Raw genomic sequence first — 23652 nt, 5'->3', positions numbered from 1 at the left:
ACCAACTCAAAGTACATATAAAAACGTGTTTTTTTTTTTTTTAAAACTCATGTTATGTCACTGGCCAGTGAGTATAATCAACTCACCTGTTTATGATTCAAAGTCAAATAAAAATATAAGACATGTATATTTTTTAAATCAATTTGTTTATTATGATAATAGCAATAATTATAATAAATAAATACTCGTAACATTAATTTATATATAAATTATATTATTTAATATTTTATTTAAAATAAATAAATGATACAAGCTGGCTAATTACTATTTACTAATTTGATACTTTCCCTGAATACGAGGAAAATTTTCTCGGAGCACCATCTAAGGATTGAGACCAAGATACGTATGGTATCTATTTGTCATTTATCACACACATGTTATATAATTATTTTATCGAAATTGACACGCTTTAAATAGTAACAAATTCATTTTTTTTTTTCGCTTTAATTTATATCGATTTTATATATTTAATCACTAGAGTTAAATATTTTTATTACAATTATCTTAATTTTTTTATTTTCATTTATAAATTGCTTGTGAGTTTGTTCCCACAGTCACTTTATTTATTTATTTGCTTTTTATTTATTTTTTTTTTTTTTACGCAATATGAAATACCAAAAATTGTTTTGGCCTTGTTGATATTTTTTTTATAATTTTTTTTTTTCTTTGCTCTGAATTATTTAAACTAATAAATATCACTTGTGTATTTTTAATTTTTTTAAATTTAAAAAATACAATTAAAGTTTTAAAATAATGTTATAAATTTTTAAAATTAAAGTGATTTTATCTTTTATAATTTGTAATCGTATTTGTCAATCAAAAATAGCTACTCTGTTAAATTTTTTTATATTTTATTTTCCATAAATAGAAGTGGTATCTTGTAATTTATATTTTTATCTTTTTTGAATTTTATTTTTAACATGACTTTTTATTCTCTCTTTTCATATAAATATATTTTTATTTTTCTTCCGCGGCATTCTTTTATAACTTGCAATTTTTCATGGTAAATCGATCGTCAAGTTCCTATTTACAGAGTTTTACACATTTGGCCTCCATAAAAAAAATAAAAAATACATATAGATAATACCAAGCCCACCGTGAAAGTTGATGCAAACTTTTTCAACATTTATTTTGTATAAACAACAACTATTTATTTATATAGGTATATAATTTTATTATATTTTCATTAACATATCTATCAAATAAATCTCGACAGAAGCTCACAAAAATAAACAAATTATTTATATATTTTAAACTATTGTCATTCATCAGTTGAGTATCAATAAAATCAATGACAAAAGCAAATCTTGAGGTCGTTCTTTTTAATTTTTAAAAAATAGTATTTACCTGAGAAATAGAATTTACAGTTTGCAAAATTTATATATATCAATATCAAATCCTGTGTGAGCATTTCAGCCTACACAATACATTGTATATCAATATTTTATCCGGCGAAGACAACTAGGTTTTCTATCGGTTTTTCGATACACACTTAATCGTGATGTCGACGATAGTTTTGATAGAAAGTTCACAATAAATTTTATCCACATGATTTCCGGTACGTAGTTTTATTAAGTCTAATAAAATAAAATATAATTTTTTCAAATTTATACTGTTTAAATTGTCCGGATAATGAAAATATTATAATAAAAAAAAATTAGTTTAAAATATCTGTGTAAGTGAAAAATTATTTGACTATAAAAAAAATTTTTTCTCCTATAATAAATCAATAGAAAAATGAATAAATAAAATATATTGATAAATTGATTATTAAACTTGGAAAAAAAAAAATTTTTTTATTATATTAATATTTATATTAATAATTAAAAAGAAAATTAATAAAAATTAAAAATTAAATTAAAAATCAAAAGAATGCTCCGGCATTTGAGGCGAATACATTCTAGCATAGAAAAAGTGAGGTGTCTTCACTCGTTCTATGTCGGAAAGTAGTCGCCCGAACTGCCGAACAATTTAGGGGACTCATATGGAAAACAAGAAGCAACTAAAAGAGCAATAATATATCTTTGCTTTTACTGTCTTTCTATATAAATTTATTGTTCAGCCTCAAAAATCCTAGTTGCAAATGTCTTTAGATTTGAACCCAAGACCTCCAGCACACTAGGCAGGGTGCTTGTTTACTCGACCACGAGCTCTCATTTGACAATAATACGAACTCACTAAATCATTATATGTATATTTTTTTTTTTATTCGAAATAGTAGATGTATGTTTACAAATCAATATATGCTTGTTTATTTTCAAATAACAATAAATTTTAATTTAATAAAAAATGTATTCAATCCTAATAACCACTACAAGATGTTATTTTTTTTTTTTATAAATCAATCACCCTTTGCAAGTAGTCAGGGTAAATATACGGGGAAACATACCACCCATAAACAAAAACAATTATTATTTCTATAAAAACATTAGTTTTTTTAGTCATTGTCATGATAATTTTTACATGTTACTGTGCTTGTATTATTATTTAACAATTTTAGGGAATAATATACTGTCATTGAAATTAAAAGGAATAATTAATAAAAAATTAAAAATTAATTTAAAAATCAAAAGATTGCTCCGGCATTTGAGGCAAATACATTCTAGCATAGAAAAAGTGTCCGTGTCTTCACTCGTTCTATGTCGGAAAGTAGTCGCCTCAAATGCCGACAAACAATTTGACAGACTGATATAAATAATAAGCACTAAATGAAACAACAATTTTATGTCTTCGATGCCTCTGTCTCAGTTATGGAATTGATAATCAGCCTTAAAAAACTCTAGAAGTTAGTGCTTGAAGATTTGAACCCAAGACCTCCAGCACACTAGTCAAGGTGCTTGTTTACTCAACCACGAGCTCATTTGACAATTTAATGAACCCACTGAATCTTTATATATATACATTTTTTTTTATAATTCGAAATAGTAGATGTATGTTTAAATTGCTGAGATAATGAAAATATTATAATAAAAATAAATTACCTTAAAATATCTGTGTAAGTGAAAAATTATTTGACTACAAAAAAATTTTTTTTTCCTATAATAAATCAATAGAAAAATATATAAATAAAATATATTAATAAATTGATTATTAAACTTAAAAAAAAAATTTTTTTTAATATTATTTTATTACATTAAAATTTATATTTGATATTATAATTTTTTATAAATGAAAATTTTTATTTTGTAATAAAAAAAAATTAATTTGTAATTTAAAGATAAAAAAAAAAATTATGGGACTTATCATTTGATCAAATTTCACAATGTCATAATAATCGTGCATCACTGCATGTCAAGGATTTTTGAATTTTAATTTATGATAATATTATTTGTTTACTTGAAAAATAAATTTAATGTTAAATTTTTTTTTGCAAATTCAAAATTTCATGGATTATTGATCAATTGATTGACCAAGGTAGAATTTAAATCGTGGGTGATATTTTTTGGACGTAATAAGATTAAATTTTTAAGATAAAATAAAATATTATATGTATGCATATTATAAATTACAAGTATATTATAAATTGTAATCGTGCAAAAGTAAACTGGGTGTAGCGGAAGTCAGAAACGTAGAGTGAAAGTGACTTATTTTTATTTAACTAAAAAAAAAAAAAAACTAGACTCAAAAATAAATAAAAAACGCAGATAATGCACATTCACAATTAATTTTCAAATTATTTCACATCGTTGTAGACTATTTATTAACTTGCTCCTATTTAATTTGGATAAAAAAAAAATTTAAAGAAAAAAAATACTGAGAGATTTTCTCACATTTGAGATTAACATATTTGAATAATTTTCTCATCAAGTAAAATGATTGAGGCAAATTAAATGTAGATGATAAAAAGCTTAAATAAATTTATGAATAATGAGGTCACTGAACTTTGAAAAATTATAATAAAGACAGCTGTATATAGTCAAGAAAATAAAAAGGGTAAGCATGTTGAATGTAAAAAAAAAATTATAGATTTCATTGGGTTGTTGTGAACAGTGCCATCAATTGTCTTGGATTCAGATCCAAATATGGATTGATAATATTGAATCATTGTTGCAATATTTTATTTACTTTATATTGTTATTATTTTATTATTACTATTTTTTTTTTTAAATTGAATATTATCTAAGAGAAAACCGGTTGGTTTATAAATTTTTATATGGGATTCATGAGTAGGTTTTATTATAGAAAAAAATAATAAATAAATCAAGAACACACTAAGGAAAATTTTATTTTAAAAATTATCTTGTATTTTTTTATTATTTACAATTGAAAATTAATTTTTATTTACCAAGTTTAGTTGTTAGATAAATAAATAAAAAATCAGAAAATTATGCGTCCGTTCCATCGGCTGTACTATATGAGGCCGACCTTCTGTATTTATTTATTCAACAACTAAAGTTTCAGGTAAAAATTTAGAATACGTATAATATTCAGGGGGTTTTATTATTATTTAAAAAATTTTACATTGAATTCTCAATGAAATTTTGCAATAGTTTAATTGTAAAACAACAGGAAACGGAAAAGCCAAAGAAATATAATCGAAGCTGTAATATCACAGCAATACATTTCTCAAACCAAATATAAAAAAAAAAATTAAGTAAAACATTTTTTTTTTTGTTTTCTATTAATGGCTGTCACTCAATCACTCAACAACTTGATACATTTATTTAAAAACAATTTTTTTCTATATCTTTTCAACATCGTTAATTTGTGTGTTCACAAAAATTTATAATAATAAAATGGAATATTAATTCTGTTGATTTTTTAAATTCCAAACGACTTTATTTTTTTTTTTCCATTTCAAAGTGTAATTCATGTAGTTTTATTACTTCTCAGTGTATTTACGCTCTACCGAGTTGCAGAATTGCTATCACTTATTGCTTCGTTCCGGAAATTCGTTGTACGTATATATTTACATTGACGATGAGTAATTTATTTACTTATTTTTTTATCCCTACCTTTTTTTAAATAAACATGTACTTTATTTTGTAAATTGAAAAAAAAATTGATATTAATTTGCAGAAAAAAAAAATAAAACAACACAAACAATGATTAAACAACAAAGTAAAAAAAATAAAAAATTGTCATTTAAAGTAGTTGTATATTTAAAGGTCATAGGATCAATCGATCCACGATCGTTGTAATTGTAAATTATGATCACCACAAAAATACAATCAGCTGATGATTAAATTGATGCTGGTCGTGGTTCATTGTTGGGATCAAAGAAAAATTTATTTGTATAAAAACTTGTTTGTTTATCTTGCGAACAAGAATTATACTTGAGCAGGTCGTGCACTTTCTCAATGTATACAATAAACTTGGCATGCCGTTGGCTACTGTCGAATCCATACGATTAAATATTAGAGAGACCACATTCTTCTTCCTATTATTTTATAAACAAACCAACAATTTATCATTACTCATAAAAAACTTGACCTTTTAAATTACAATACTAATATATTATTTTTCAATTAAAAAAATTAAAAACAATTTCTAATTAATAATTTACAAACAAACTAAATATTTCAACAATTTAATTAATTTTTTTCTCATAATTTTATAGATAATTTCTCGAAAAAAAATTATAAATCCATCGAATTTTGTATCGTAATGTTTGAAATAATTTTTTAAAATATTTTTTAAATTTTCATAATAATTATTACCTTTAATATCAATCAGATAATATTATTTTATAATTTTTCCCTGACAATATAAAATTTTTGTGATGTCATTTTAGATAAAAAAAAAAAAAAATAAAAATTGTAATTTATATTTACTTGGCTAATTTATTATCACAGGATACCTTTCGTTTTTAATCGTTTGTATAATATTCCGAGCTTGCCCTCTTTTCTGACAGCTTTTTTTTTTACTTTTAATAATTGCAACCACATTGACCACCAGTGTCTCTCATCAGGAGAGTCCAGTTTGTTGTTAGGTAATATTATAAATTTTACTTTCATCATGAGAAATGCTCCGTCAATAATTGTCTTAATTTTTTCATTCGAAATTTATTTAATTTCTCTAATTTTTCTTCATCAATTTGAGTTGTTATTAATTAAAATATACATTTTTTTTGTTACAGAGAGCAGTATTTGTTTAATGTATTTGAGGTGATTGTTTCAACCTTGGAATCGAAACTACAACGTATCGAAAATTTGGACAAAGCTGTTGAACACTTGATGAGACGAGTTGAAGCTCTTGATTCACGTGTTAATGACAATATCGATAAGACAGATGCTGTTATAACAAAACTACGAACATTGGATCTTAAATTATTTCATGCACAGCCAACACTTCCACCGGAAGTACAAAGACCTCGTGCGAGAATATCAGAAGACAGTACTGGTGATGGACAAGAGCAAGGTAATTAAAATAAAATTATATTCATTATACTTTAAACAACATTAAATTAATTATATATATTTCTTTTTCTTAATTAAAATAAGTACCAGTTATACGTTTGATACATCATGATGGACCAGCACCAGAATATCTTGGTGAAAAATTATTATCACTTGATCAAAAAGTATCAGACATTGATGATAAACTTGTTAATTTAAAAAATCAACTTGATAATAATTTTTTACCAAGTGATGATATAAATGCTGAAGCCAGTGAAAAAAAACCAATAAGTATGAATGTCATTGAAATAACAAAAGCAATGAGTAACGAAGTTATGAATCATGTTACAATCGAAATTGAAAATTTACGTCAAACAACTGGTAATATGGATAGAAAATTACAATTTCATATGAATTTAGTTGCTGAAACATTGAGTGGTGTTTATGCATTAACCAAGGATATACATGATGCTATTGTTGAAAAAAATAATTATAATATTAATAATCAAACAATTAAAAGTAGTACACAATCATCTGTTAATAAAAAAAGTAAAATTGATAAAATTGTGGAAAAAATTAATCCAATGTTAAGTGTATCAGAAAAAATGGATCAAGTATGGAATGTTGTTGTAAGTTGATATATATTTATGGTTTGTTTTTATTGTATTTTCATTGTTTTGTAATTTATTGATAATTTTTTTTTTAATTAGATGGTTACAAAGAGTTCAATTGATCATTTATTGCCAAAATCTGATCGTTTATTAACTCAAACAGAAAGACAAGAGCGTGCAATTAGTGAAATTCATGATGATTTACGTACAAAAACAAATAAAATTATACAAAATATTGAAGGAGTGGAGAGTAGATTAAAAAAACAAGAAAATGAGGTTGTTAATCTTGCACAACGACAAATACCAGCTGAATTGCTGCTTGATCCCACGATCGATCGTTTAGTTGAATATGATCCAAATAGATATATAGCCTTGAATGAAGATTATACAACAGAAGGATCAACTTTATTATCATCAAAGGCATCATCAACATCATCACCATCAGTAGCAATACCAACATTATCATTAAATTCACAATCAACAACTCCAATGACATCAACATCATTACACTCAACAAATTCAACAACAACAAGTGGTAATGGTACTAGAGCATCAACTAGAAATCGTGGTGTTATATTTCCCAGCGTCAAAAATAAACCAAGTTTAACAAATTCAACTTTCACAACTGACAACCTTCTTGCTAATTACAAAGATATCAAGGTAACTTAAATTAGATCACTGTCAATTTTTCAATATGTACATCTTAATTTACTTGTTATATTTATACACAAGTAATACAATATTTTAATAATAATATAAATTTTTTTTGAGGGCGATTGGCACGAGTGCCTCAGGTAATCATCAATATATTACAAATTGTTTTTACGACCTTGGTCATTTTTGTGGCTGACAAACCACAAATTATCAATCAACCATAAAAAGTATTTTGTTATTATATATTATATCCTGTCGGTATGAATTTTATTTTATTTATTTTATTCATTTTATTCATCTTATTCATTGACAAAAAATTCAATCATCATTTTTTTATATTTACGTAATTAATTGATTAATTTTTTTCGATACAATATCAAAATTTAATCGACGAAAAAAGTCATTTATTAAAATTAAAAAATTATCATTTGATGTAATTTAATTTAAATATGACAGTTTAAATATATTTCTTTCATTTATTTTAATTTATTTTTTTACTAAACAATCATATTGATATAAAAAATAGCTTAATTATTTTAAATGGTCTTTCATAAATCATTGCTAGAATTTAAATTTAAAAAATTTTTTTTTTGATGCATTATTGTAGGTAGCTGCTATTGTTAATAATAAGGTCACGTAAATTATATTTTAATTTTTAATTTATATATAAAATAGTAACATCGAAATATTTTTAAAAAAAAGAGGATTATTATGATTATTTTTTAAATGTCATTCATCAGAAAGTAGTGTCACATTGTCGATTAAATAAACAGTGAATTTTGTGAATGATAAAAGCATATTACAAAAGGCTTTTTTTATTTTTTTAAAATAAATATTTAAGACGATGTGAAAGTCCAAAAAACCCCTCAGGCAATTTAAACAATGTTTTTTTTTTTTCATCTCAGTAGCTGTCAAATGTAGATTTACCTCCTGCTCAAAATATCACACTAATTGATTTTTTTTTTTCAACAATAAAATTTGTATTTGTCATTTGAATTTAATTTCATTTACCGATAATTTTATTTTATTTGAATAATTGAATTTATTTGATATTTTATCGAAACTACTTTGATTATCTGACTGTATTATTTCTCTGTAGAAATAATATTTCGAAATAAAAAAAAATTACACACGCTCACATATGTGATATAGAAATTTAGCCTCAAGCAAATCGACTACATTTAATTTTATTCTAAAATAAAAGATTAAGTGTTTTTGTTTATGTTTTTTTTATATATCTTTCTTTTCTGGAATATTAAAAAAAAAAAAAATTCACGTTGATTTTTTTTTGTCGCGTGTGAATTGCCTGAAGTTGAATATATTTTTAAATATTTTTCTCTCATGAATTAATTCGATATAAAAAACATGTTGATTATTTTATGTAATATATTGATTGGTAATTTTATTTTTCAAGGGATATTCTTGCATTGATTTGCTGAATGCTGGTATGAAAGACAGTGGTGTTTATTACCTTCAAATTCGTGGGACAACATATTGGTTTTTAAAAGTCTACTGTGAACAAGAAATCGCCGATGGTGGATGGACTGTAAGTAATCGAAATAAATATATATTTTTTGTCATTACTGTTCAATACTACTTTCGCATTTTAACCATGACGTTTGACATGCATTTGTAGAAAAAAGAAAGTCACATTTAACCCACTCAATAGCACAATGAAACACAATTAAAAAATCAAATGAAAAAATAACAATAACAATCATTTATATTTATCATACGACAATTATTAATTACAGCTAAATATATATTAAATAATAATAATATTTATGAAAATAATGAAAGCAATAATGAGACTGAAATTATTACTCAATATCATTAAACATTTATTACAATCTACAACCTCGACAAGTGTTATAATATCATTGCATTTAAATTATGTGACAATTTTACTTGCATATTATTTTTCAAATCGTCTCTAACATTTTTTTCATTATTATTTTTAAATTAACATTTTTGTAATAAATGAAAAACCTCAAACTGTCACACTTTTATAAAAAAAAATTATTATACAAAGAGTAATACATTCAATTCAAATTATTCTCAATACATAATTTTGTTTTGATAATATGTTAAAAAATTAATAATTAATATAAAAAATATATAGATATAAATTATGGAAAGGTCGTACTTGTTAGATAAAGAAATAATTTATAATAATACATAATATGAGATATAGATATATATTTTGATACACATAAGACACTAGTATAAAAAAAAAAAATGAAAATAAAAAAATAACCAGGTGAAAGGATTTTTGCATTTTATGAAACTGCAAAAGTACAGTGGGTTGGTTGGTGGTACTGGTTCGAAGGTTATTCGCGTAATAATGTGTGTGAGATAAAAAAATGAAAAAAAAAAAATATAAATAATAAAATGTATATGGAGCTGGGTGAGTGAGACAACAAGTCAGCTGGCAAGCTGGTTGTAAATTCCAGATGAAAAAATGAAAAAAAAAAAAATGAAAAAACAGGTTCAATTGAGATTAAATATGTTGTGTGTTATTTTATTTTTTATTTTTTATTTGTTGCAGGTCATCCAACGACGTGATGATTTTGGAGAACCAAAGGAAAATTTTAATCGTGATTGGACTGATTATAAAAATGGATTTGGTGATCCAGCTAGAGAATTTTGGCTTGGAAATGAAAATATTTATATGTTGACTAATAATGATGATTATTCATTGAGAGTTGAGCTTGAAGATTTTGAAGGAAATAAAAGGTAAATTTGTAATTATGTTATTTAAATTTTTTTAATTATTTAAAGGTTTTGTATATTTTAATATTTTTGTTGTAGTTTTTTGTTATTTACAATTGAAAATTTATTTTTATTTACCAGGTTTAGTATGTAAAAGTTGAAATAGATATTTTAAATATTTTCTAAATAATGAATACTTAAATATTGAGATGAGATTAAATTATAAATACTAAAATTGGATAAATAAATTTAAAAAAATTTAAAACAAAAAAATAACAACTTTTATATTTTATATTAGCTTTGTTAAATTCTAATTTATAAAATTTTTTAATTATTAAAAAACCAAACAAATTAATTTTTATATTAATTTTCATATAAGTAAATAAATATGAAAATTTATTACTATAAAAAAAAATTTATTTTGATATATTTTTTAAGTATTTTTAAAATACTAAAAAAAAAAATAAATATTATTTTTAAATAATACAATACTTAAATTAATTAAATAAATATAAAAATTAATTTATAAAAAACAAAAACGAATTAATTGTTTTTATATTTGCTTGTTGAATTTTAAAATTAAAAAAATATTTTAAATAACTCGAAGAAGAACAACACAAATATAATTTTCTTTTTAATTTACAATTACAAAAATACCTAATGAATATTAAAATATAATTTTTCTCAGTATACTTAATTTCAAATTCGATATTAAAATTTCATTTCCAATTATTTCATTAACTGTAATTATCAGCATGACCTAGTATTTAAATTACATGATTATATACTCTTCGTGTATTAATAAATCAACGAAAAAAATTACACAAATTTAGAACAAATCTAAATAAATAACAAATCAAAATAAAAAAAAAAAAATATAAAATCACTTTTGGTAATATGGTGAAAAAGTATCGAGAACATTATTACCTTATTACATAAATAACGAAGTAAAAGATCAGGTTTTTTGATAAATGAGATCCATGCATGCAAGTCTCTCCCCGAATGCCATGTGTTTTAAAATAAAAAACTTTCATTTTCATTTAAACCACATGAAATACACATACATATCGACAACAATTACACGTATATATGTATACCATAATGAGTTTTTTAAAAGTAGTAGTAGAATAAATTTTTTGGTGACATCAGGAAGCCAAAATATATACAAACGAGTGAAGGTGCATTACACCTTGTTGTCTGGACCAGTCTCATTGAGCCGGTCGACCAACTTAATACTGTTGAGTCAGGTGAATTTTTTTTTTTTTTTTTATGAGAAAGACAGAAATATCTCAAATAATTTAATTATTTTTTGCTCCAGGAACGAAAGTCATATGTTATAAAATTTGCACTTTCCCCACTTTACATCCACACGATTAAAAAAACAAAATTACAAAAAAATAATTTTACTTTTTTTTGATAAATATATTAAAGCATTTTTTTACTTTTCAAATACAATATTTATATTTTTTTTTACAGATACGCACAGTATTCACATTTCAAAGTATATTCTGAAGGTGAATATTACAAATTAGAAATTGATGGATATGAAGGTAATGCCGGTGATTCTCTTAATGATCCATGGTATGGATTTAACAACAGTCCCTTCTCAACATACAATAGGTAAATTAATTTCATAAAAAAAATATATTTAAAAAAAAATATTGCATAACAAAAAAGCCATAAGAAAACTAACGACAAAATTTCATCTCATATAAATTTTTAAAAATATAAATACAATTATTAAAAAATTTTCCTATTTTCTATTTTAAAAAAAAAATAATTATTTACAGACTATTGTATTATGTCAAGTATGATTATAAACTTTCTCCATTTTTAGTTGATGAATATGTGTGTCTGGTTTTTATGTAAATGAAAATAATGAAAATTTTTTTTTTACAGAGATAATGATAGATCATCATTAAATTGTGCATCAATGTTGAAAGGTGGTTGGTGGTGGAAATCATGTGGTCGGGGACTCAATGGTATTTATCTAAATGATCCACAAGATCTCACAGCACGTCAAGGTTAATATTATAAAAAATATATCCATTGTTAAACAATCAATAAATTATTTATTGTCTTTGAAAATTAATATTAATAATTAATGATCAATTGTTTGTTAGGTATCGTGTGGTTCCGTTGGAGAGGCTGGGATTATACACTCAAAAAAGCAACAATGATGATCAAACCAAGAGGACAAATATCATCACAATAAATAATATATTATTAATAATTTTTTCATTATTTAAAATATTATTCAATGTTATAATTAAGAGACTTGACGATACAATTATATATAGACGACCTTCGGTTCTCATTATTGAGCTACCGTTGACATAAATTATTTTTTACGCCAACGAATATTATTTTTTATCATTCATTTGTTATTTTAATTTAAATTCAGTTAAATCATACATGTAAATAACAATTTTTAAAATTTTTTTTTAATTAAATATTTGATAATGATTTGAAAATTGAAAAAAAAAAATACATACAGTATTTATTAACTACTATATCGTTTTTTATAACTCTCAATTTTTAATAAATAAATAAAAATTTAATTGAGAAAAAAATAAAACTAATAGATATTTGTTGATAACCTATTGTAAATTAATTTTTTAATAAGAAGAAATTGAAAATTATCATGAGAGGCTATACCGAGATATTTTCTAATAAGTGTGCTTAAAAAATAATGTAAAATTTGTGTTACTTTTTATAATAATAATTTCTTATAGAGATGCACACGAGACGAGATCAACCTCAGTGCATATCTGTCTCTGTCCTCTGTGTGCATCTCTAATTTGTTATAAGAACCAGCTAATTGTTAAAAAATCATATTGAAATGTAGTCCTTGAGTCGTCAGATTGAAATACATTTTTGATTTTATAAATATTGTGTCAAAAAATTGTTAGATAAAGTTTTATTTTTGATATTCAATTGGGACTTATAAAAACTTATAGAAAAAAAAAATTGAATAATTAAATTTAAATGTAACAAACAAAAAATAATTATTTAAGTATAACTCAAGGATAAAATTTTGATCTTAAGTTGTAAAAAGAATCTAAATAAATGTTCCTTTTTGTAAAATAATAATTTCGAAGTGTTAAAATTGTCTGGTGGAAATATATTTGTCCGGCATTACTCCGTTTTTTTCGTCAACATGAAATTAGTACCGGAAAAATTATTCTGGCATGAGATCAATGGAGGAGAAAAAACTCCAGCATTTTCTTGAGTATTTTCTCCGTCATCAATCTTATGCCGGAGTAATTTGTCAGTAAATTGACCAAAAACGGAGAAATGCTGAAGAAAGCCGGAGTAATACCGGAGAATGCTGGAAAAATATTTCTACCAGAGCAAATGATAAAAAAACACCAAAATTAAACTCCAAAATCGAAATATTATATAGAAAAAACGTCAATAGTTAACTACAATTATATCAATATAGTCTATATAATTATACAGAGTTAATTATTGGTTATTTTTCGTGAATTATTTGTCCTTAATGAATCACCAACCATACATAAAATATTAAAAATAATTTAGTTATTATTATCGAAACAGTATTTGAGTAAGTTGTATAATTTGGTTTTCTCCTGCCGTCTGTGCGATTTTTGTTTAAAATGCCATTGCTTACAATTTGAGCATTTTGCTATTTGCAATTTTATTTATAAATGATAAAAAAAAAGCACCAAAATTGGATTGACGGATGGATGATGAAAAAATAAAAAAAGTCACAAAATAATTAGGTGTGCACACCTATCCGTGAATCCAATATTGCTTTTTTTTTTATCCTCTATAAATAAAATTGCTACTATTGAATTGTTTTTGGAGAATATATATTGCATAAATATATTGGCGCATTTTATTTCCATCCAAGCCGCACCGTGGCGCTTTTCAGGCAACTAGTTGCTGGCAAGTTGGCAACTTGGGTTGCAACGTGCTTTCAACGTTGTCAGTTAATGTGAGCAGGTAGTATGTAAACAAAAGTAATAGTCAAAATTAAGAATCTTTTCATCTTTTTTAATTTGATAGGCCCCATTCTCGGTTATTTTTCATAATGTCTAATTTAAAAATATTGAGTGATTCAGAGTTAAAAATAAACTTGAAAAGAAAATTTGAAAAGGTTGCAAGTCAAATTTCAAAACAATCCTTAAATAAAAAGCGTCAAAAGGTCAGTCCAAAAATAATTTATTATCAACATCCTTGTAAATTAATTGTTGAATTTTTATTAAAAATAAATATTGATTATTCTTTTTAGATCCAGGAGATCCAGTGTCAACATGATAATGAGCGTATTAATGATGATTGCCTGGCTGAAATATTCATCTATATTCCAACATATGAAAGACCAAAACTTGCACTGGGTATGATATTTTAACACATCAATTATTTTAACAAAAAAAATTATTTACTAATAGTCATGTATAATATTTGTATTTGATTAATTTTTTAGTATGCAAACAATGGAATAGAGCCCTCCATTCCTCTTGGTTTAAAGTCAAACAACTTAAACTTTCTCATTGGGAATATCATAGTCATATCAACACTTTCAAGCGATTCACAGAAACCAATAAACCAAGTTTATGTTTTTTAAAATCACTTTTTGATAATTGTGGTCGTTATTTAACAGATTTAGATTTGGTTGCCTATGATAATTCTAACATAGTACCATTCGTCAACGAATCTTGTCCAAACCTCGTAAAACTTCGATTAAGATTCAAATTTATTAAAAATGAGGAATTAGAAAATGCATTTTCACGTATGTCTAAACTAAAAATATTGAAAATGATATTTCAACGTACTATCGTACCTGCGACTGTACTTGATTCATTGAAAGACGTTGCAGATACTTTGAGTGAACTCACTCTGGCATATTGGAGTGAATACCTAATTTCAAATCATTTTTTACCATGGACATTCCCTGCTGTAAGTATCATTTAATATCTTTAAAAAAAATTAAATTCTTTCCACTTATTATAAATAATTTATTTTACAGATAATTCCTCAACTGAAAGCCTTGAAAAAAATTGAAATTACTGGTATAGATATGACCGTCGCGTTATATGAGTCTCTAAAAACTGCTGGCTTAAATCAATTAATCGATAATTATCGCCTTAAAGCTTATCCAATTATGCCCTTTTGGTATATGTTTGAAATGGATCTTTATTTGATGGATTACGAAATTACAGATGATGTTTTATATAATTTTGCCAATAACATACAATTTTTAAGGACAATCAAGGTATTGTCTACAAATGTAACCGATGTTGGTATACAAACAATTAGCAAGATGAAGCATTTAAGATCTCTCTATCTTTACGGTGCTAACCAGTACATCACAGACTCTTCAATCAAATTACTCAAAAATCTTTTAGTATTACATTTACCATACAGTAATAAAATTACTAATTATTCAGTCACGAAAGTACTAAAAAATTCCCCTCTGATGAACTGGTTGACAATTATAAATACCGGAGTAACTCCTAAATTTTCTAAAAAAGCATCAAAAATAGCATTAAAACGTGAAAAGTATTTAATACTATGCGTTAGTTTTGATAGAAATATTTTTTTCTCACGAGGATGGCAATTACCGTACTTGGCAATTCATCACCACGATGAAAATACTAAAATTAATAAAAAACTTAATGGATGTTCTTCCGAGAAAGTTGATCTAGACTATTATGAATAATTAAAATGATAAATGTCATTTTTTTTAAATTATTCTCGTTATGTAAATAGATAAATAATTTATTAATGTCTTTTTTTTTTTAAGTGTTATTATTATTTATTTTATAATCGATTAGTGTTGGAAATCTGATGGCAAACTCGCAATCAATTTATTTATTTATAAAAAAGTCTAAGAGGCATTTAGAAGTGATTAAAAGATGATAAAATCATTAACTGATGGTATGTATATTGATATATGATAACTTCAAAGAGCAATTTATCGTTTTATGATTGTTTAATTAATTTATATTTTAATTTTTCAGGAACTGTACTAATTCTCGCGCACCAGTTGGAATATCTATACAATCAAATTATTCTTATCAACATTGCTCATAAACCATCAAGATTAATAATATAATAATATTGTATTTATAATTAGGTAATGTTATCTTATATTTTTACAATTTATAAATGTTTTGAAAAATTATTAAGCTCGTGTAATTAAGTATCAAGTGTCATAAAATAGATGAGGATGAGCATCACCAGAAAAAAAGAAATAATAAATAAAAACATGTAGAACTGAAAATATTGATGCTGGTCTATTTGAAGTATATCTGAAGCATAATCCTTGATCCTTCTTAACACTTGATTATAAACCTGATAAATTTGAATCTTAAGTTGTAAAAATAATTTAAATAAATGTGCCTTTTTGTAAATTTATCCGAAAGATAAAGAAGTTTTCTTTTTTATTAATAATAATTATGTACACTTGATTTATTGAAATTTAATTTTTTTATTATTAGTAAACTCAACAAGTAATATTTTATTTTCAATTTAAAAATGAACAATTACATAATTATTAGAGTATTTTTTTTTTCAATTAATTTTTTTCATGGATATTGTTAATTTAATAAATTTTTTTTTTTTTTTTTTAACATACGTAGTTTTCTGTAAATTTGCATTATAATTCAACAGCAGAGAAAAAAAAAATTTTTTTTATAGAATAATTTCCTTTATAGAATAATTTATCTTGTTGTTGAAAAAAAATACAATTTTTTTTTTTTATCTGAATGATTTTAATTGATTTCATGTTCATTTTTAAAATCATATTCGATTTTTTTTTCAACAGTTGAATCTAAATCAAAATGAAAATTGATAAAATTATTATGTATTATAATTATTTGATAGATAATAAAACAGATAAATGAAGAAAAAAAATTAATTTATTATGTACATACGTGGACACTTTGAAGAGACAAATGACAATGTACTATTCTCTGATAAACCAGTTAAACTAGCAACTGCCTTATTGCCATTTTTAAAATGCAATGTTACCCTTAAAAAAAAAACAATTAAATAATGTTAATTAAAACAAAACAACAAGTACATTTTTTTTTCTATTGAACGAAAAGTAAACTTACATTTCTGACTCAACTGTAGTCCAATAAAATGTGTTATTAAACGCTGCTAAATTGAAAGCACGACTTGGCTCTGTTGCAAGTGTTTTAATACGATATACTATACCCTCTTTTGATAGCCGAGAAGAAGTTTCAATATCAATACAATCTGAATGATTAAAATTTAAAAAATTATAATTTTTTAAATATTTTATCTATTGAGATTATTACATAATAGATACTTACGCAAAACGAAATCGCCTTTGAATTTTTCAATATAGTACAATTTATCAGTTGCATAATCAATAGAAAAATCAGTTATGTAATCGAATTTCGGTGGAGATTTAAATACTAATTCCGCAGTACTGTTTGGTTTATTAGAAGTGTACCAAAGACTACCACGTGATAAGAAATATAACTCGCTAAAAACAAATGATTTACTTAATTGTTATTTACATATTTTTATATACAATAAATAATAATTAATTAATTTGTCAAATAACTAATTTATTTTTTTTTACTCACCTTCGCTTTGGATAAATGTATCTTTATATTTTTTTTTATATACAATATATTATAATTAATAACTTTGTTAATTAACTTATTTAGTTTTTTATACTAACCCTGCCTTTGGATAAACGTGAAGTCTTTCCATCTCAATGTCATTCTGTGGATGGATAATGTATTCTGGTTCTATGAATGATTGATTTATACTTTTTATCGAATGCTTATTGTTGTCATCAGCTTCAACCCAATATAAAATTTCTGTTTTCCAATCTGATGCAATTAATTTCGCATTATCAAAAATATTCTTTACATGATTAATTCTTTCAAATTTTTTATTTCCATGGTAGCGGATTACATCGAGGGATCGAACGACTTCTAAAAAAAAAAAATTATAATAAATAATTTTATGCATAGAAGTAATAAAAAAAAATTTTTTTAATTGAATTAAATTTTATTTACTATTATCATCGTCGATTGGGTCACTTTTTAAAACATATATATTTTTATTTGCACAATTGAAAGTAAAATCATTATTGAAATAATGAGTTTCAAAAGAATTATTATTATTTTTAATGTCAACGTGTGATATTCGTGCTTTTCCTGTTGGATTACGAAATGTATAAAGATTATCTTCTATTGAGAATAATAAAAAATTTTCCAGCTCATCTGATGGCAAGCTTTTTGCATTGGTGCAGCCAGGCAGTACAAAGCATACCGCAAAAATGGCAAGTGATATAATTGCTGAAACATTTATTTAAAATAAATAATAATTATTTTTTATTTTCAAGCACTGATTTTTAGTATTAATTTATTTCAGAAATTGTAGTTACGTAATCTCATTTTGAACCAATTGTCTACTCTTCAAGCAATGATTTTAAATGAAAAAATTACAATTAATTTAACTTTTTATTTTTAAGTATATTAATATTAAATTGATGGCCAACTAAGCAGTGATTTTTTCTAGACAAAATGGCTCTATATATACGCTTTTTTAATCTTAAATAAATCACCTGCGTTAATAGGCATCACATGTCTTCGAAACTTAAATATAGAAATAAAAAAAAAACAATAATAATTTTTGAAAATAGGTCATGCGAAATGGGCAGTGATGATAACAGCTAAAAAAAAAAATATCTTGAAAAAAACCCACGTTGTTATAGGTGTAGTTTATATTTTATATTCCGAAAATAATTTTAATTATATAAAATTAAATTAGCTCTTGGCTAAATTGATTGAAATAAATAATTTTTTTTTAATTTTTTTTCATATCATTTGTGGACTTTGGTCATCTTATCATTTATTTTATTTTTTTAAATAATATTGTTAATTAATTACTGGCCTACGTGACAAACAACATGTTCTTTTTGTTAATAGATTTTTTTTTATTCTTTTTTTTTTTTTATTTTGATAATAGATTTTTAACGACGTTTTTTTATATCTATTTTTTTTTGTTATATATATATTACTTTATTTTATATATAAATATAACTCAAGGATAAAATTTTGCTTTTATTTTCTAAAAAAAATTCAAATAAATGTGCTTTTTTGCAAAATAATAATATTGAATTTTTAAAATTACTTTATTCGATTTTATTGTACAATAAAATTAATAACTGCAACGAAATAAATTTTTTTTTTTTTAAATAAATAAAAGTACACTGGATTTATTGAAATTCAATTTTTTTATTATTAGTAAATTTGACAAGTAATATTTTATTTTCAATTTAAAAATGAACAATTATATAATTATTAGTATTTTTTTTTTTTTTTTTCAATTAATTTTCTTAAATTAATTGATTAATTAATTAATTTTCATTGTTAGGTTAATTAAAATTTTTTTTTCTTAAATATACGTAGTTTTTTTGTAAACTTGCATTATTATTCAGCAGAGCAAAATAATTTTTCTTCAATTTAGCAGAATTATTCATACAATTTTTTTTTATCTGAATAATTTTATGAGATTACATTAGTTTCTAGAGGATCATATTTACCACCTCCATCTATATCAACTGAATCAAAATGAACATAAAAAATTAATAAAAAAAATAAAAAAAATATGTTAATAATTTGATAAATAATAAAATGCAAACGAAATAAAAATAAATAATACATACATCGACATTTTGAAGAGACAAAAGACAATATAGTATCTGATTCTAGTATGAATACTTTAGAAGGTATATCATCACCTCGTTTTAAAAACAATGCTCTCCTGAATAAAAAAAAAATAATAATAATCCAATATTTGAAATTAAACAATGTCTACAATTTTAAATAAAATAATAACTTACTCATCATCCTTGATTACAGTCCAATAAATTTCATTATTAAATACCACTAAATTAGCAGCAGAAGTAGCAACTCTTGCAATAGTTTTAATGTTACGAATGTCTTCCTTTTTGAATGGTCGAGCAGAACTTGCAATATTTACAGACTCTAAAAGAAATAAAAATTGATGGAAATTCTTTTTTTTTTTTTCATACGAAATATTGATATAATTAATAAATACTTACGCAATGTATAATAGGAGTTGACAAATCCAATCCAGTACAATTTATCAGTTGCATAATCAATTGCAATTTCATATACATATCCAGTATATTGTTCAGTCGAATACAGCTCACTTGCAACACTATTTGGTGAAGTAGAAGTATACCAAATTTGATCATTAGATATGAAAAATAACTCTCTAAAAATTAAAATAAATAATTAAAAATCTATCCAGCTGATTCACTTATTCATTAATCATATATATATATATTTTTTGCATACAGTAATTTATAATTTATAAATTTTTTAAACAACTGTTAATTAATTAATTTTTTTCTTTAACTCACTGTCGCTTTGGATAAACTCTAACTGCTCCAATATGAATCTTATCTTGAGGTTGAATAATGTAATTTATATCTTCAAATAACTCATCTGTTACTCTTATTGAATATTTTAATTTATTACGCTTTGTCCAATACAAAAGTTTTGTTGTCCAATCAAATGTAAGTGATACTGCACCATTAAACAGATCTTTCTTTTTACCAATTCTTTGTAATTCATTTTTATTATCAAAATTGTATACATCAAATGGGTTATACCAAGCTGAAAAATATTTACAATCAATTGTTTGTTGCATTGTAGTCAAAAAGAAAAAAATTTAAAGTTTATTTACCGCCAATTTTGTCTTTTGCTGCTTTTAAAAGATACAGGTTATTATTTCCACAACGAAAAGTCATGTCTTCATGAAAATGACGAGCTTCTAGAAATTCTGGATATTCTTCAACTCCAATCATTGTATAGCCATCATTATATCCAGGTTTTAGTACAGCGAAAAATTTGTGTTTCGTTAAAACTAATAAATAATTTTTTGGCAGAGCTGGTGGCAAATTTGTCGCATTTGTGCAGGCAGGCAGTTCAAGGCATAATGCAAAAATAGCGAGTGATATAATTGCTGAAATATTTATTTAAAATAAACAATGTAATTAATATTTTCAAAAATTGCTTTAAATAATTAGTTGTCTTTGAAATATATAATTAATAGAAATTAAAATTTTATTAATTATACTTACATATCTTCATTTTGATACCAATTAAAAACTCTTTGGGTTTTTAAAGTCAATCACTTTAAATAGGCATATTTTAAAAAATAATTTTAGAAACAATTATTAGATTCAATATTATATTTTCAAGTATAAACTGGTCGGTGATCAATCAATTACTGATTTTTTTTTCTACAAAATGTGGCGATAATAACTATTGAAAAAAAAGCCACGTCGATAGAACACACGTCGATAGATTTTTAACGATAAGCTAATTACAAAATTTCTGGTTTTTCCAAATATATAAATTAACTACAAGCATACATAATTATTCAGTAGATAATAACATTTATTTTTTTGTTTCTATTTTGTTATCTGAAATGATAAATAGAAATAAAAAAAAATTTTTAATTCTCGGAAAAAGAAATAAAAATGAAATTTGAATAGGTCTTGATTGATTTATTTGAAATAAATAATTTTTTTTTCATAATTGTGGACTTTGGTCACTTTATCATTTATTCTATTTAATAAAATAATATTGTTAGTTAATTATTGGCCTACGTGACAAACAACATGTTCTTTTTGTTAATAGAGTTTTTTTTTATTCTTTTTTTTTTTATATTGATAATAGATTTTTAACGACGTTTTTTAATATCTATTTTTTTTGTTATATATATTACATTATTTTATATATAAATATAACTCAAGGATAAAATTTTGCTTTTATTTTCTAAAAAGAATTCAAATAAATGTGCTTTTTTGCAAAATAATATTGAATTTTCAAAATTACTTTATTCGATTTTGTTGAACAATAAAATTAATAACTGCAACGAAATAAATTTTTTTTTTTTTTAAATAAATAAAAGTACACTGGATTTATTGAAATTCAATTTTTTTATTATTAGTAAATTCGACAAGTAATATTTTATTTTCAATTTAAAAATGAACAATTATATAATTATTAGTATTTTTTTTTTTTTTTCAATTAATTTTCTTAATGGATATTGTTAGTTTAATTAAAATTTTTTTTTTCTTAAATATACGTAGTTTTTTTGTAAACTTGCATTATTATTCAGCAGAGCAAAATAATTTTTCTTCAATTTAGCAGAATTATTCATACAATTTTTTTTTATCTGAATAATTTTATGAGATTTCATTAGTTTCTAGAGGATCATATTTACCACCTCCATCTTCATCAACTGGATCAAAATGAACATAAAAAATTAATAAAAAAAAAAAAAATATGTTAATAATTTGATAAATAATAAAATGCAAACGAAATAAAAATAAATTATACATACATGGACATTTTGAAGAGACAAAAGACACTATAGTATCTGATTCTAGTATGAATACTTTATAAGGTATACCATAGCCTTGTTTGAAAATCAATTCTCTCCTGAATAAAAAAAAAAAAATAATAATCCAATATTTGAAATTAAACAATGTCTACATTTTTGAATAAAATAATAACTTACTCATCATCCTTGACTACAGTCCAATAAATTTCATGATTAAATACCACTAAATTAGCAGCAGTATCATCAACTCTTGCAATACTTATAATGTTACCAATGTCATTCTGATTGAATGGTCGAGCAGAACTTGCAATATTTGCAGAATCTAAAAGAAATAAAAATTGATGGAAATTCTTTTTTTTTTTCATACGAAATATTGATATAATTAATAAATACTTACGCAATATATAATGTGAGTTGACATATCCAAACCAGTACAATTTATCAGTTGCATAATCAATTGCAATTTCATATACATATCCAGTATATTGTTCAGCCGAATACAGCTCACTTGCAACACTATTTGGTGAAGTAGAAGTATACCAAATTTGATCACCAGATATGAAAAATAACTCTCTAAAAATTAAAATAAATAATTAAAAATCTATCCAGCTGATTCACTTATTCATTGATCATATATATATTTTTTTTTTGCATACAGTAATTTATAATTTATAAATCTTTTAAACAACTGTTAATTAATTAATTTTTTTCTTTAACTCACTGTCGCTTTGGATAAACTTTAACTGCTCCAATATAAATCTCATCTTGAGGATGAATAACGTAATTTATATCTTCAAATGACTCATCTGTTACTCTTATTGAATATTCAAATTTACTACGCTCTGTCCAATACAAAAGTTTTGTTGTCCAATCAAATGTAAGTGATACTGCACCATCAAACAGATCTTTGTTTTTATCAATTCTTTTTAATTTAT

General features: G+C 23.6%; 2 protein-coding genes and 1 long non-coding RNA gene across 3 annotated transcripts in view; 1 reads left to right on the top strand and 2 right to left on the bottom strand.

The window, feature by feature from the left end:
* The window catches only part of LOC122851296 (angiopoietin-4), a 37062-nt gene extending 23355 nt beyond the window's left edge, over nucleotides 1-13707 (top strand). The window contains exons 2-9 of the mRNA XM_044150429.1: nucleotides 6080-6360; nucleotides 6444-6967; nucleotides 7049-7609; nucleotides 9018-9149; nucleotides 10152-10339; nucleotides 11792-11935; nucleotides 12215-12339; nucleotides 12439-13707. Coding sequence (XP_044006364.1) covers nucleotides 6080-6360; nucleotides 6444-6967; nucleotides 7049-7609; nucleotides 9018-9149; nucleotides 10152-10339; nucleotides 11792-11935; nucleotides 12215-12339; nucleotides 12439-12530 — 2047 coding nt within the window. The 3' untranslated portion in view covers nucleotides 12531-13707. The remainder of the gene's footprint in view (nucleotides 1-6079; nucleotides 6361-6443; nucleotides 6968-7048; nucleotides 7610-9017; nucleotides 9150-10151; nucleotides 10340-11791; nucleotides 11936-12214; nucleotides 12340-12438) is intronic.
* A 3493-nt stretch (nucleotides 13708-17200) lies between these two features.
* LOC122853508 lies at nucleotides 17201-18213 on the bottom strand. Its single transcript, XM_044154008.1, has 4 exons — nucleotides 18003-18213; nucleotides 17626-17801; nucleotides 17404-17548; nucleotides 17201-17318 (listed from the first exon to the last, which is right to left on the bottom strand). Exons 1-4 carry the CDS (start codon nucleotides 18032-18034, stop codon nucleotides 17201-17203), a joined length of 471 nt encoding a protein of 156 aa, XP_044009943.1. The 5' UTR covers nucleotides 18035-18213.
* A 1813-nt stretch (nucleotides 18214-20026) lies between these two features.
* On the bottom strand, nucleotides 20027-20751 carry LOC122851295. The gene is made up of 4 exons (XR_006373676.1): nucleotides 20724-20751; nucleotides 20400-20575; nucleotides 20178-20322; nucleotides 20027-20098 (listed from the first exon to the last, which is right to left on the bottom strand). It is a non-coding gene; the product is annotated as an uncharacterized LOC122851295 (long non-coding RNA).
* Nucleotides 20752-23652: the final 2901 nt, after the last annotated feature.

The sequence above is a fragment of the Aphidius gifuensis genome, linkage group LG3 (assembly GCF_014905175.1).
Source record: "Aphidius gifuensis isolate YNYX2018 linkage group LG3, ASM1490517v1, whole genome shotgun sequence".
NCBI classification, from domain to species: Eukaryota; Metazoa; Arthropoda; class Insecta; order Hymenoptera; family Braconidae; genus Aphidius; species Aphidius gifuensis.
This window is presented reverse-complemented; position numbering and strand designations above follow the sequence as displayed.

Coding starts and splice junctions, on each gene's coding strand:
- LOC122853508 (XM_044154008.1), bottom strand. CDS start 18,034: ATGGAAAGACTTCACGTTTATCCAAAGGCAGG. Junction 17,549..17,625: donor CAAAGGCGATTTCGTTTTGC/GTAAGTATCTAT, acceptor TTAATCATTCAG/ATTGTATTGATATTGAAACT. Junction 17,319..17,403: donor ACTACAGTTGAGTCAGAAAT/GTAAGTTTACTT, acceptor TTTTTTTTTAAG/GGTAACATTGCATTTTAAAA.